Source organism: Podarcis bocagei (genome assembly GCF_964188305.1).
Source record: "Podarcis bocagei genome assembly, chromosome: 7".
Classification (NCBI taxonomy): Eukaryota; Metazoa; Chordata; class Lepidosauria; order Squamata; family Lacertidae; genus Podarcis; species Podarcis bocagei.
In genome coordinates, this window is record NC_138132.1 from 52,775,782 (window position 1) to 52,790,063 (window position 14,282).

General features: G+C 40.7%; 2 protein-coding genes across 4 annotated transcripts in view; one reads left to right on the forward strand and one right to left on the reverse strand.

The window, feature by feature from the left end:
* The window catches only part of ANKRD11 (ankyrin repeat domain containing 11), a 203,999-nt gene that overhangs the window by 106,609 nt on the left and 83,108 nt on the right, over positions 1-14,282 (reverse strand). The window lies entirely within an intron of this gene.
* The window catches only part of LOC308590873 (tigger transposable element-derived protein 1-like), a 56,474-nt gene continuing 49,842 nt past the window's right edge, over positions 7,651-14,282 (forward strand). The window contains exon 1 of the mRNA XM_081201207.1: positions 7,651-10,296. Coding sequence (XP_081057333.1) covers positions 8,588-10,291 — 1,704 coding nt within the window. The 5' untranslated portion in view covers positions 7,651-8,587 and the 3' untranslated portion in view covers positions 10,292-10,296. The remainder of the gene's footprint in view (positions 10,297-14,282) is intronic.

A 14,282-nucleotide genomic window follows, 5' to 3' on the forward strand; every position in this document is an offset into this window, starting at 1 on the left:
TCAGGATGAGAACAGAAATTGCGTGGTGGCCGCGCAGCAGCAGTGGGAGGCCCCATTAGCTAAAGTGGTCTTCAGGTTAAGAACAGTTTCAGGTTAAGAACGGACCTCCAGAACGAATTAAGTTCTTAACCCGAGGTACCACTGTACTGTATATTCTGTGGTATTCTAGTTAGTTAGTCAGCAATTTGTTTGTTTGCATACTGTCCTTCATCTAAGGATCTCAGGGCAGTTTACAACATGAAAATACAAAATAAAAGCATAAAATTCATAATAAAAAATAACGAAACAATAACACCCCCCAACACACACATTCAATACACCAGTTGTAAAACACTTGCCACATATCATATGTGGCTTTTGCTTCTGTGTTTGGAGAGAAACAAACGACAAGTCTGGATTCAGACAATGTGACAAATCAGACTATAGCTTGTTTCTTGGTAGTGTAGCACCAGCAGGAGTGAAACACCTACCTTTTCAACAACATGCCGCTTGTTCATGTTAAGCCATAGTTTATTTTAACTATAGTTTAAAGCAGGGGTAGTCAATGTGGTGCACTTCAGGGGTTGTTGGACTACAAATCCCATTAGCCCCAGCAAGCATGGCTAATGGTCAAATAATTTTATGTTGTTAACCACACTGAGATCTAAGGATATAGAGTGGTATACAAATTTAATAAAATAAATAAATAAATAAATAAATAAATAAATAAATAAATAAATAAAGGGAGTACTCCAACAACATTTGGAGAGACCGCACTGGCTACACCTGGTTTAATATGATGTGCACATCAAGCCTCCGTGTGTGTACATTTTGTTTGTGTGTGGTGATGGGGGTCATACACCACACATCTAACATTAACCTGTTTTCTGAAAAAGAATGGCCAGAATGACCAAGTCAACCACTATGTCTAGAAGTTTACATGTTGATTTGCTTGGATAAAGGAAACAAAATTTCACAACAAGTGTCTTGCCAGTTAAATAGAAATTACAATCTTTCATTACTTAAGGCACATGGCCTCAAAACCAACCAACAGTCTCACCTAGGCAAGGCTATTTTAATAAATAAGTCAATGTTTATATTACTGTGAATCAAGCAAATGAAACACACAACCCAGTAATTAACCTTCAACATATGGAAAGCAGTAACATTTAACTTACAGAATTATTATTAAACATGAAAGAGGCACCTCTGGCCAAAGACAACAGCATGGATCTGAGCAAAAATGGTAAAGCAGGTGGTTTAGCTAATCCCATGGCAGGAAAACAGTGCAGCACAGGGGAAAAGGGGGGTCAATAGTTCAGGATTGCGACGCACATATTATTGTACTGCAGCTCAACTTTAATCAGATGCCTAAAAAACATGTTTAGTAGCAGGCAAGCAGGCATCTTAGGGACAAACTAAATAGGACAGAGGTAGCCACGACTGCTGACATGACTTCCTAGTTTGTGTAGGGTGTTCTGATTTTTACACCAAAAGAAATATGCAGCAGAACTTCCCAGTGCCCCTCACAAAGGTGTTCTGCATGTAAAGTGCCTGAACAGATAAGGAAGAAGTTTTCCCTTACCTGTGCACCTCCTTTGATGTTAGAATTATTAATAAAATTATGAATCAAGCAGACATGTCAATATGGCTGCCCTAAGAACCTATCTTAATCCTTGTCTCACACACACTTTAAACCACTCTTTGCCTCGCCAAAATTAGCTTGCCTTTATTTTATTTATTTACATATTTGTTTTCAAGAGAATATGCAATTATAAAAACAGATAAAGTCATTACAAATAAAAAAGAAGTAAAACCATTCCAAATGGAAGAGAACAATATAAATCTAGCAAAAGAGGTGGGTCTCACAAAACAAAATATATTCACTGTCAACAGCTAGGGTAAAGAGGTGTATCTTCAGCATACAGCAAAAGCTGTAAAATGAAGATTCTATACAAGACTGTGATTATGAATGGACCAAACTTTTTGCCATTCTGTAATTAACACTTTTTATATTCTCTATAAAGCCATAGTGATCACTGGCAAATATGCATTGTGAAGAGTCACAGGTTCTATTTTTTTAATTAAAAAAGCCATCTCTGATAAAGTAAATGTTCATAATTTATGTGAGAGAATAAAAAACCTCATGAACTACCCTCAACTGCATCTCAAACACAGCACAGCAAAACCCCACTTTTAACTGAAGGGCACCATGAATGGTAACAAAAGATATGCCAAACTATTTCCAGATTACCTCCTGCCTTTTAAAACTCCAGGAAAATTGGTGTCAATATTCTTTTGACCATATGCTTGACAAAATCATGATCTTTGTAGCAAGCTGATTAGGTTAATCGGAGAAAAGTGATTGTTTCATAAAAAGTAACTATGCAATTCAACAGAAAGAATAGAAAGCAATGGTGAAAACAATCATATGATCACCTTGGTGGAATATAATTCTGTAATTCCTGGGTTGTAAAACAAAGCTTTGTCCTTGTAATAAATGTTTCTCTTTACCCATTCCATCCCTATTTTTGGAACAAGAGATAGCACGGACACTTACAGCAGCAAACAATGAGCCTCAAGATCACAGCCCATCCACCCAACTACAGTACTTAAGTAAGCACTGAACATGCTACCTTCTGTAATGCCATGACAATATATAGTCAGTCTTTGCACAACTTTGTGTTCAAGACAGCCCAGGTTTTACTATAATAAAGATGGTAATCAGAGCAGATACAAAAGAAATTGGCAACAGATCACCAAAAAGGACTTTGCAGAGGCAGGCAGGCAGTGATTTGTACTCCCATCACAAAGAGGGAAATGGGCATAGAGGGGTGTGACCTCAACTAGCCAAGATGGTTTTTTGATCTGCTTCTCCTTCCTTCTCCACTCTGGATGACAGGTTTTCACCCCTTTCCCAGGTCATCAGAGAATCAAAAGCTCAGGCCACAGTGATTTTCAAAATGGCCACCAGGGCTCAAGGCAGTAAAAAAAAAAAAAAGAAAAAAAAAGCCTAAGGGAGATCAGAAGCTTCATTTGACACTGCAGCTTTAGTTGCCCTAATTAAAACAGCCTGAGGACTGAAGTAAAGCACTGAAACCTCTTAGAGAAGATATTTTAAAATAACCCAACAGTCTCACATGTTTCCACAACAGCTAAAGAAGCAATTGAACTCAGCATGAAGAATAGAACTATAATTTAAAATATTTTTTTAAAAACCTCAACCTCACAGCAAACTGTGCAGGATCGGGACCACTACCAGAATCTACACCTCCGAGGATCTCTGGAGAGCTTTCAAAACTACATGAGGCTTCTGTGTCCTGGATGAAGGATCTACTTTACTTTCTGTTGCCATTATATAAGCAGGCCACATCAAGAGGATACACAGAGCACTCCGTCCAAAGTCAAAAAGCTGTGAACCCTTGAGAGACATTATTGTTTGTTTTAGCTCCTTCATATTTAAAATGACTTATTTCAAAAGTTCAGAACACGGGGTAAAATCATAATAGAAAACTCAACGATAAACATCTACCAGGATCTCTACATAGGTACACTGCAACACAGACGAACTTTTAAAATTTACATCACAGCAGGTACTGAGGTGTTACCCATTCAAAATACCAACTTATGAACAAGTAACTAAAGCTGCCTCCACACAAAAGGAAGCTAAAAACCAAATGAAGATAACTGAGAGGAGTAGGCAGTGATAAGGAAGGCACAAAACTCAAAGGAGGAGACTTGGCACAGAATGGGGGAAAGTGTAGGTGGGTGGGGGATAAGCATGACGAAAAAGGCACGTGCAAAAAAATGAGAAAAAAGCAACAGCAACAAAAACCACAGATGACTTCTCTGCCTGAGATCCCACTGAAACTACCAACTAGAAGTTTGACCAAGAGCTATGACCTCTATAACCAAAATGGGAAGAACTGGGCTATCTTTCTTTCTTTCTTCCTGCAATATAGCAAAGTAAAAAAAATTCTGCTTCTAGGTTAATGTTTACGTATCCTAATTTCACCTAATGAAGGAAGAGATGGAATATCCTGCTCTCAACCATAGGTGTAGGGATTACTCTATTGGGAAGATTGAGGGGAAGGGGAGTTAATTACTTGCCTTGCCCCGGGTGCTGACAACCCACGCTACGCCACTGGTGTGTGTGTGTGTGTGTGTGTGTGTGTGTGTGTGTGTGTGTGTGTGTTTTATAAGACACATAACAAACAAATGAAACACAATACTAATACAAAAGCCTTCATCCCAGGTGGAGGTGGAGATTGGTGTACTTCATATGGTACTTAGGGGTCGGCAATCTGGATTTCTCCCAAACTCTATTTTCAATTAAATCTTATACTAAGTGAAGATTGGTCAGATAGATAACTCCTGGCTGATATTATGCTTTGCTTATGTACCTAATACCCAGCAACAACAATTTCTGGATGAAACTTTTACATTACTGCCCTCATTTAAACAAGGAGAAATGGTGATAGGTGATGAGTTAAATCTTGTACTTAATGATTATTTTGCTAAAAGCAAAACGCCTCATCTATCACAAAACTCGTGCAAGCCACCTTCTTTTAAAACATCCCTCTACAACATATTACATAATTACAATTATTTTGATGCTTGGTACATAGCCAACCCAGAGCTAAGGAACTATGCACATAGGTCAGCAAGGTACAAAAATTATGCCAAATTGTATTATTTATTAACCACAGAAGGCCTTCTTTCCCAGGTTCACAGCTCGGAGATTGGTCTTCTTAATATCTCGGGACCATGCACGTTATCCAGAATGCAATGGGGAGTACACAAACCTAAACCTTTCTATTGAAATTTAGACCCCGGGATATTAAATATTTTTTATTTTACTACAAAGAAAGTCCTTAAAGAGATTCCTGGTTTTTTTAAGATTAATGATAAAGCAGAACAGACAACTTTTGTGGTTTGGGACATGTTTAAAGCTGTGGTCTATGGCATACCTATAAGCGAAAGAAACAGAATTTAAAAAGAAAAACAAAAGGTAAATTCTAACTAATTCAGGAAATACAAGATCTGGCAATGAGACAAACACATGCAAAGCCAAAGAGTAATCGCTTCTCGGCCTTTTGGCTAAGATCAAGTGCAAAGAGTATACAGAAAGTACTGAAGAAAAGGAGCAGAGCTTAGATCTCTAGAAAACTCACGTATACTTAATTCACCTCAGAAGATAAAGCAATATTATTTTGATTCAACAACAACAACTCAGCCTCCTAGCGAGACAATGACACAAAAAGCAAGCAAAACAAGTGGTGCACTCTCTTGAAATGCATAAAGGTGAAAAAAGTCTATAGACAAAAAGAAATGTTCACAACATTTTACAAATAAAAATAATCCCAAATTTAACTACAGTAGACTCACAAGGAATCAACAGATTTTACTCTAGCAGAAAACTAAAATGGGATAAAAAATATTAAGTTCCACAAAGCACCCAGTCCCGATGGACTCATTTGCCTTTTTTATTTTTTAAAAAATATAGAACACCCTTTCTTTTGAAATTGTTTACTGACATATAGAATTAGAGGCTGAATTCCTGAAACTTGGGTGCCCAAACCAAAGAAAGACCTCAGACTAGTTGAATTATATAGACATATTTCACTGATTATGTGAATACTAAATTTACAAGCTTTCATAAATTTTACCCAAATATGCTCACCATGACGAAGTCAGATTAATAAGGCTTAGCTTTCCCTATTAGAAAGGTTTTCAATGCAATTCTTTGGGAGTCAATCACATCCAGAACCTTCTGTTCTCCTGATGCTGGAATCAGTCAAGGCATCTGATTGTTTAAACTGGCAATATCTCTTTACAATTCTACTTTCCTTAGGTATTAGTGCATCCCAGGTTGGTATGCTTTATAATTTATACCATGGGTCATTGGCCCAAGTTTTGGTGAATGGGGAATGCTTTTGACATTTCCCATTGGCTGGGTACCAAAGCAAGGCTGCCCACTGTCTCTCCTTATTTTTGCCCTAGCCATGGAACCTTTAGCTTTGGCACTGAAAGCAGATGATGATGTGTAAAAAAAAGGAGTATTTTTTTTTGGGGGGGGAGAAGCTATCTTATCTATATGTTCACAGATGATGTGCTACTCCTTTCTGATCCTGAAAATTTATTCCCTGCTGTTAGGAACCAATTTGCTATAAATGGCAAGATATCTGGGTTCACTGTTAACATTACGAAATCTGAGTTGATGTGTATGCACACCCCGCCAAACCTACAACTGCACTGGCAGAAAACAACTGGCCTGCAACTTGGTAATACCTACTTTAATACCTGGAAGTGAATACAGTGGTGCCTCGCAAGACGAAATTAATCCGTTCCACGAGTCTCTTCATCTAGCGGTTTTTTCGTCTTGCGAAGCAAGCCCATTGAAGGATTAGCGGATTAGCGCTTTTAGCGGCTTATCTGCTGATCGGATCAGCTGATAAGCAGCTTAGCGGCTTAGAAAAAGGGGGGGAACCAGCAGGAACTCGCAAGACATTGTCGTCTTGCGAAGCAAGCCCATAGGAGATTCGTTTTGCGAAGCACCTCCAAAACGGAAAACTCTTTCGTCTAGCGAGTTTTCCGTCTTGCGAGGCATTCGTCTTGCGGGGCACCACTGTATTAGCGGTTTAGCGGCTATTAAAGGCTTAGCGGATTAGCGGCTAAAAGGCTATTAGCGGCTTAGAAAAAGGGGGGAAGCGGGAAAAAATCAGAACACTCGCAAGACGTTTTCGTCTTGCAAAGCAAGCCCATAGGGAAAATCAACTTGCGAAGCAGCTCAAAAACGGAAAACCCTTTCGTCTAGCGGGTTTTCCGTCTTGCGAGGCATTCGTCTTGTGGGGCACCACTGTATACCTAATCTATCTAAACAAGAAAAAATTGAACTTTTCTCCCTTGATAAAATATTTAACAACCAAGCTAAAAAAACTGGTGAAAGATAACATTCTCGTGGTTGGGCAGAGTATCTATAACAAAAATGATGCTATTGCCACACTTTCTTTACTTATTCTGAGTCTTACCAATAAACATACCCATCTTTTATGTTAATAAATTGCTTTAAAAATTCTACTAAATTCTATTTATGAAAAAAAAAAGACGCTGGCTATGTTTTTTAGGGTCAAGAAAGGAGGAGGTACGGCAATACCTAACCTAAAATGGTATAAAGACTCCACTTACACAACTTCCTGTTGATTTTGCAAGTCTCAGACCAGGTCCCCTGGTTAAAATTGGAAGAGCAAGACTTTATGAACCAATCTAAAAGGTCAAGACTTTGTTCACTCCCTTATCACAAAATGGACAACAAGACACTATAAAACATTATTAAGTATGCAGAAGGGAGAGAGACTGAAACTTTCCCCTTTTAATTCCCCTTTAGTCCCAATAATTCAACACTTCCTTTTGCACAACAGCCAAATCAGGCTCATTTGCTACGTGGGAAAAAGTAGGATTGTATGAACTCAGGGACTTCTACACTCATCAAAAGCCCCTTACAGCTTCAGAAATAAATTTTATATTGGGAGATATATCATGTGGCTGGTTACAGATATACAAGATTACACATTTTCTAAATCAGTCAAAAAAGATTATTATTTTTTCTTTTTAATGCTTTATTGGTTTTAAAACTGTGTAACATAAGTAATCAACAGAAAATATTTTTTTTTAAAAAATAAACATGCAGTGGTGCCCCGCAAGACGAACGCCCCGCAAGACGAAAAACTTGCAAGACGAAAGAGTTTTTCGTTTTCGAGTTGCTTCGCAAGACGAATTTCCCTATGGGCTTGCTTCGCAAGACGAAAACGTCTTGCAAGTTTGTTTCCTTTTTCGTAAAACCGTTAATACCCAGGGTGCATTGCTTGAAGAGGTGCAGTTGCGACTTGACTTCGAGGAGCAACACATTGCATGCGGTGTGGTGGCCTTTTTGAGCTTTTTAAAGAGTTTGCTGAATTTTTGAAGCTTTTCCAAAACTTCTTTGGCAGCTGTTTGGTAAGTTAAACTTTTAAAACTTTTTGGGGGGGAGTTTGGATTTTGGGTTGGGGTGTTTAGAATTCAAGGACTTGGTGTTGGGGAGAGGTTTGCAAGAATCTGGGAGCTTGTGTGTTTTTTTCTGCATTTTTATGGTTTTCTGTGACCATTGGGCCATGTTTGTTTGTTTTTTTGAAAAAAAAAATTCTGGGTTTTGAATTTCTGTGTGCTGGGTGGCTGGGGGAACAGCTGAGGAGGGGTTTGCAAGAATCTTGGAGCTTGTGTGGTTTTTTCTGCATTTTTATGATTTTCTGTGACCATTGGACCATGTTGTTGTTTTTTTGAAAAAAAATTCTGGGTTTGAATTTCTGTGTGCTGGGTGGCTGGGGGAACAGTTGAGGTTTTTGAAGACTTTGGTGATTTTTATAGCTTTTCCAAAACTTCTTTTGCAGCCATTTGAGGATTTTGAAGACTTTGGTGATTTGCAGCCATTTCGTAAGTTAAACTTTTAAAACTTTTTGGGGGGTTTTGGATTTTGGGTTGGGTGTTTGGAATTCAAGGACTTTGTTCTGGGTTTGAATTGCTGATTTTCTTTTTCTTTTTCTGAGCTTACGAAGGTAAGAGCTGTGCTGCCATGGGACCCAAGAAGACTGCTGCTGCTGCAGAGGCCGGCGAGAGGAAGAAGGAGAAGGTGATGCTGGAAATGAAGAAGGAGATCACGTGGAAGCACGATGGTGGAATGCGTGTGACGGACCTCGCCAGGGAGTACGGCAGGAACCCATCGACCATTGGGACCATCCTGAAGATGAGGGAGAAGATCCTTGCGACTGATGCAGCCAAGGGAGTCTCCAGGATCGTAAAGAACCGCCCAGCTGTTCTGGAGGAGGTCGAGAAGTTGCTCCTCATCTGGATAGAAGAGAAGCAGCGTGCAGGGGACACAGTGACTGAGGCCGTCATTTGTGAGAAGGCCAAGGCCTTGCACGCAGACCTCATCCGGGAACAGCCAGGAACCTCAGGCGAGCCGGAAGTCTTCAAGGCAAGCAGAGGCTGGTTTGACCGGTTCAAGGCAAGATCTGGAATCCACAGCGTGGTCAGGCATGGAGAGGCTGCCAGTTCTGATGTTTCTGCGGCTGAAGACTTTGCAGCGGAGTTCCTGGAGGTTGTGAAGACGGAGGGCTACGTTTCACAGCAGGTCTTCAACTGCGACAAGACCGGGCTGTTTTGGAAGAGGGTGCCCAAAAGGACTTTCATCACACAGGAGGAGGCCAAGTTGCCTGGCCACAAGCCCATGAAGGACCGTCTGACCCTGCTCTTCTGTGCCAACGCAAGCGGCGACCTGAAGATCAAGCCCCTGCTGGTGTACCACTCGGAGAACCCACGGGCCTTCAAGAAACACAAGGTTGACAAGGAGCGGCTGAGTGTCATGTGGCGATCCAACAGCAAGGCTTGGGTCACACGTGTGCTGTTTGTGGACTGGGTCAATCTTACTTTTGGCCCTGCTGTCAAACAGTACCTGCTGGACAACGACCTGCCGCTGAAGGCTTTGCTTCTGATGGACAATGCTGCTGCTCATCCTAAAGGCCTTGAGGTGGACTTGTTGGAGGAGTTCAGCTTCATCAACATCATGTTCCTGCCGCCTAACACCATGCCACTGCTCCAGCCGATGGATCAGCAGGTCATCGCCAATTTCAAAATACTCTACACCAAGGAGCTTTTCAGGCGATGCTTCGAGGTGACTGATTGCACCACCATCACCCTGCGGGAATTCTGGAAGGACCACTTCGACATCGTCACCTGCTTGAAGATGATCACCACGGCCTGGAACGGGATCAGCCAGAGAAATTTGAATTGCGCTTGGCGCAGCCTGTCGCCGGACTGTGTGGCACCAAGTGACTCTGATGCACCAGAGTCAACAGTGGTGCAGGACATTGTTGCCTTGGGGAGGACCATGGGCCTGGAGGTCACAGAGGAGGACGTCAGCGAGCTGGTGGAGGAGCACGACCACGAGCTGACCACCCAGGAGCTGGTTGAACTGCAGGCAGAGGTTGCGCAGGAGCAGGCCTGGCTGGAAGAGGAGGAAGCAACTGAGGAACGGCTGTCCTCCAAAGAACTGAGGGACATTTGCCAGAAGTGGAAGAAGGTGCAGGCTTTTGCAGAGCGGCACCACCCGAACAAGCACGTGGCACATGACCAAGCGAACACTTTTGATACGACGGTCATGTTGCCTCTCAGGGAGCTGCTGAAAAGGCGGATGAAGCAGCAGAGCATGGACAGGTTCCTCAGCAAGAAGCAAAGAGTGGAAGAGGAACCTTCTTCGAGTGGTCCCCCAGAGTCTTAGAAAATGTATGTACAGTACACTTTGTTGATTTTTAAATGCTTTTCTGTCATGTTTAGAAGCTTAATTTATTGTTCCTTCAGTTTTTAATTTGCTCTTTAAAGTATGTGTGACTTTAAAGAGCAGTTAATAAACTCTTGTTGTACCAAATTTGGCTTTGTTTGGACTTTTTTTGACCATAGGAACGCATTAATTGAATTTCAATGCATTCCTATGGGAAACCGTGCTTCGCAAGACGAAAAATTCGCTAGACGAAAAAACTCGCAGAACGAATTAATTTCGTCTTGCGAGGCACCACTGTAGTCGGTGCTTGTTGTATGTAAAAATTTGTAGTTGGATTCAAAATGGCCTCCGGTCACCCCATTATGATTCCCAGATTACATTCTTTAACTGCACACTAAACTTTGTCTCCTCTAGGTTATTTCAATTACATTAATTTTATAAGATTCCCCTATTTCATGCAGAAAGTCAATCCATATCAGTCAAATATAAGGACTCAAACACTATGCAGCTTAAGTAGTTTTAAGCATCTACTCAATTCAACCAACACATTGGGAAAGGGATTTATCTATCTACATAAAACCCTCACACAACTGACTACCCTTCCTCTGACTTCATTAAAACTAAATGGAGGAAAGATTTTGAAGAAGAATTAGAAAAACAACTCTGGGAATATATTTGGAATAAACTATCATTTGGCTCCATTAGAACTCGATTAGAACTCAAGAAAATGCTCTAAAGATAGCACATTCCTGGTACATGTGCCCAGCTAGATAATATAGAATTAATCATAACACATCCAACCTTTGCTGGCAGGAATGCAATTTACCTGGCACTCTAGTACACATGTGATGGTTTTGCCCATAAATATTCCCTTTTGGAAAAAGCTTTTCAAACCATTAATGGAATGATGGGAAAATCACTACAACCAGATGCAAATTCAGACCTACTATCTTATTTTAGTCCTCAGATTAATAACATAACCAATAAAGACCACATCCTCTATTTATTAACTGCAGCTATATAAGTGATTGCAAAAAAATTGAAAAATTTTAAATACAAATCTTTCTGAAGCCTGGATTTTGCAAGAATAGGACATCACGCTTACAGACAAATAAACCATTTCACAAAAGGAATATTGATCGGGGGGGAGGGGGAGACTATCTCACACCTTCTATACATCATGATATCTTTTTATTGACTTTGTTAAGACACGGTTTTCACCCTCCATTGATTCCTGGAACCTTATGCAGAGACATTTTCATTTGATTGCTTTACTTGGAATGCCTAAAACTACAACCGGCCACTATTTTTCTTTCTTTTCTGAACAACTACTATGGTCTGCTTTCCTTGAATGGGTATGTTTTGTTACTCGAAATTAAAAATCAATCGCAAAGAAGCGGGAAAGGGGCATAAATAAACTGAACATCCAATACAAAACTAATTAATCAATGGCATAGTTGGGGGACGTCAACACTCAACGACTCACTTCCCAATTCTCTATATTGAAACATTTTTCACTTTTGCATTTCTCTCTATAAATACTACCTTCTACCTTATCCTTATCTTATTTACCTGAGTGAGATGCAGAGAATAGAAGTCTGCACCACCATGTCACAACCATTCACTTATCACCAATGCCTATTAAACTGTGATCAAGCGGCACCCTCCATTCTTAGAAGATGCTACTCTACAAAACTATTCTGTAATGTTGGTCACAATCCCTGAAAACATCAAAAGTAACTAATGAATATAGGGGAATGTCCCTTGGTTCCTTTATTATTTTCATACCCAGTTCTACTAATTGAATGATTCTTCCATCCCCAGCACACACAGGGCTATACCTTCCAGAGAAACCAAGGCTGTGCAGTGAAGTGAGGGCAATTTAGAATGAGCAAAGTGTGACAGTTAAGTGCAGCTACTCTTCCTTAACAAGCTTCTAAGTAAAAAATGCTCCACTTTCCCACTTGTGCTACATATAGCAAAATCTGCAGAACTCCAGAGCAACACCTTCTGTAGCTGAATATAGCCGATATGATAAAACACAAAGATCTATGCTCCCTGACTTCTGAATAAAGTATATAAGGGATCTGTAGATGCATACTGAACCAGTTCAGCCTTCTGAGTTGTTAGGCAGCTTACTCTCCTATTTAAAATGGAAAATATTTTCCAATTGCCTCACTGCAAGATTTCACAAACCTGGCTTGCACTGCCTGTGTTGTTTCTGACCTGAAACAAAGTATGGAAAATTTTTGACTCATGGGAAAGTATTTCAGAGAAGCATAGGCAACAAAAAAATGAGGTTACAGAAATGCAGCAGTTTTGTGACCCTAATTCACATTACTGCTCCTATGGAAGGATGGGTGGTATTTAAATATAATACTATTACTACTTTGTATTGTTAATAATAATTAACATCGACAACAACAATAACAACAACTAAGAACATGGTCCAGTTTACTATTGGGAAAGACAATGTCAGTGTTGGCACCCAAAAGGAAGACTATTCAAATGCAAACTGAAGCAGACCAAAAGACAACTGAGAAACCAGAACATTACTTTGAGAGAGGGCTACTTTGAAGTGAGTCTTCACATTCCTGTTATACATCCCTGAGGCCAAGCAATGAACTGTGCTATTCCCCTATCACCTCTATCATGTTATACAAGAACACAGTATCACTACAGGTTCTGACCAGTTATAACATCTGCAGTGTGACCGTGTGTCTCTCTGTGTGTGTTTTTCCAGTTCGAAAGCATGTCAAAGTGCAAGTAGATAAATAGGTACCGCTCCAGCGGAAAGGTAAACAGTGTTTCTATGTGCTGCTCTGGTTTGCAAGAAGCGGCTTAGTCATGCTGGCCACATGACCAGGAAGCTGTACGCCAGCTCCCTCGGCCAATAAAGCGAGATGAGCGCCACAACCCCAGAGTCGGCCACAACTGGACCTAATGGTCAGGGGTCCCTTTACCTTTACCTTAAAGAACCCTAAAAACTTCCTAAGTTTTAAAGGGTTATAATATTCAGTGTTATATTGAAATGGAAAATAAAATCACAATATTTCAACTTGATGATCTGAATGGCTCAAGAATTTCTGCAGCAAGCTTTTCTCAAAAAGGCCGTCTAGCTCCCTCAGTCTCTACTTCACCCCACCCATCCCACAAAAGGCAAACCATCAAGTAACCTATTGTAGCCAAATTCCAAAGGGGTGGAGTGTGGGGTTTGCTGGCTATCTGCCCATGTCTTTCCTGCTAGCTAGAGGAGCTGGCAACCATTGTGTCCCCTGCATAAAACAGACAATTTCATGATCAGGCAGGCCACAGTGTGTAATAGAGCTCAAGGGATATGACCTAAGACCATATAAGGATATTGTGAGGTGAATTTAAACTAGCAAAATGTAGGTCTTTGGGGGGTTTCCCCATAGCAAACTCGTAGAAAAAGGATGTGCAGGACAGATTGGACTACATAAGCCTAAAGCAAAGAAAGTTCCCTGTTTTATTTTGCTCCAGATCAAACAAGCTGTTACAAGTGTAGGCAGCCCACACATTTGTTGTTCTGATGCATCATCTTGGCTTGTCCCTGGGGAGAGGCACAGAGCTTCCCCAAGCTATATGTACAAAGGGAAGATACGAGTAGTGCAGCGTTGGCTAGAAAGGCTTGTATTATGATCCCCAAACACAAGCACCATCAAAAGCTGTTGGTAGCTTTCTACTCCATTCAGATCAGTAGATTGCTACCACGGGGCACTCTTAATTACACCAACATCTTCCCCGCAGAAAACCAGTGGTGTGATTAAAAAAACTGGTTCAGCAAGCACCGAGAAGCTGTACTCCTGGGTTTTTCCACACTCCCCAAGGCCCAAAGACACAAGGATTCAGTCCAACTCATATTGAAAATATTCAAAGAACGTTATCTGTCTGCTTTTCAACCAACACAAAGCAGCAGAGTATTCAGCATTTGAAATTAACCCACCAACTCGGCCAGCTGCTCCTCATGTCC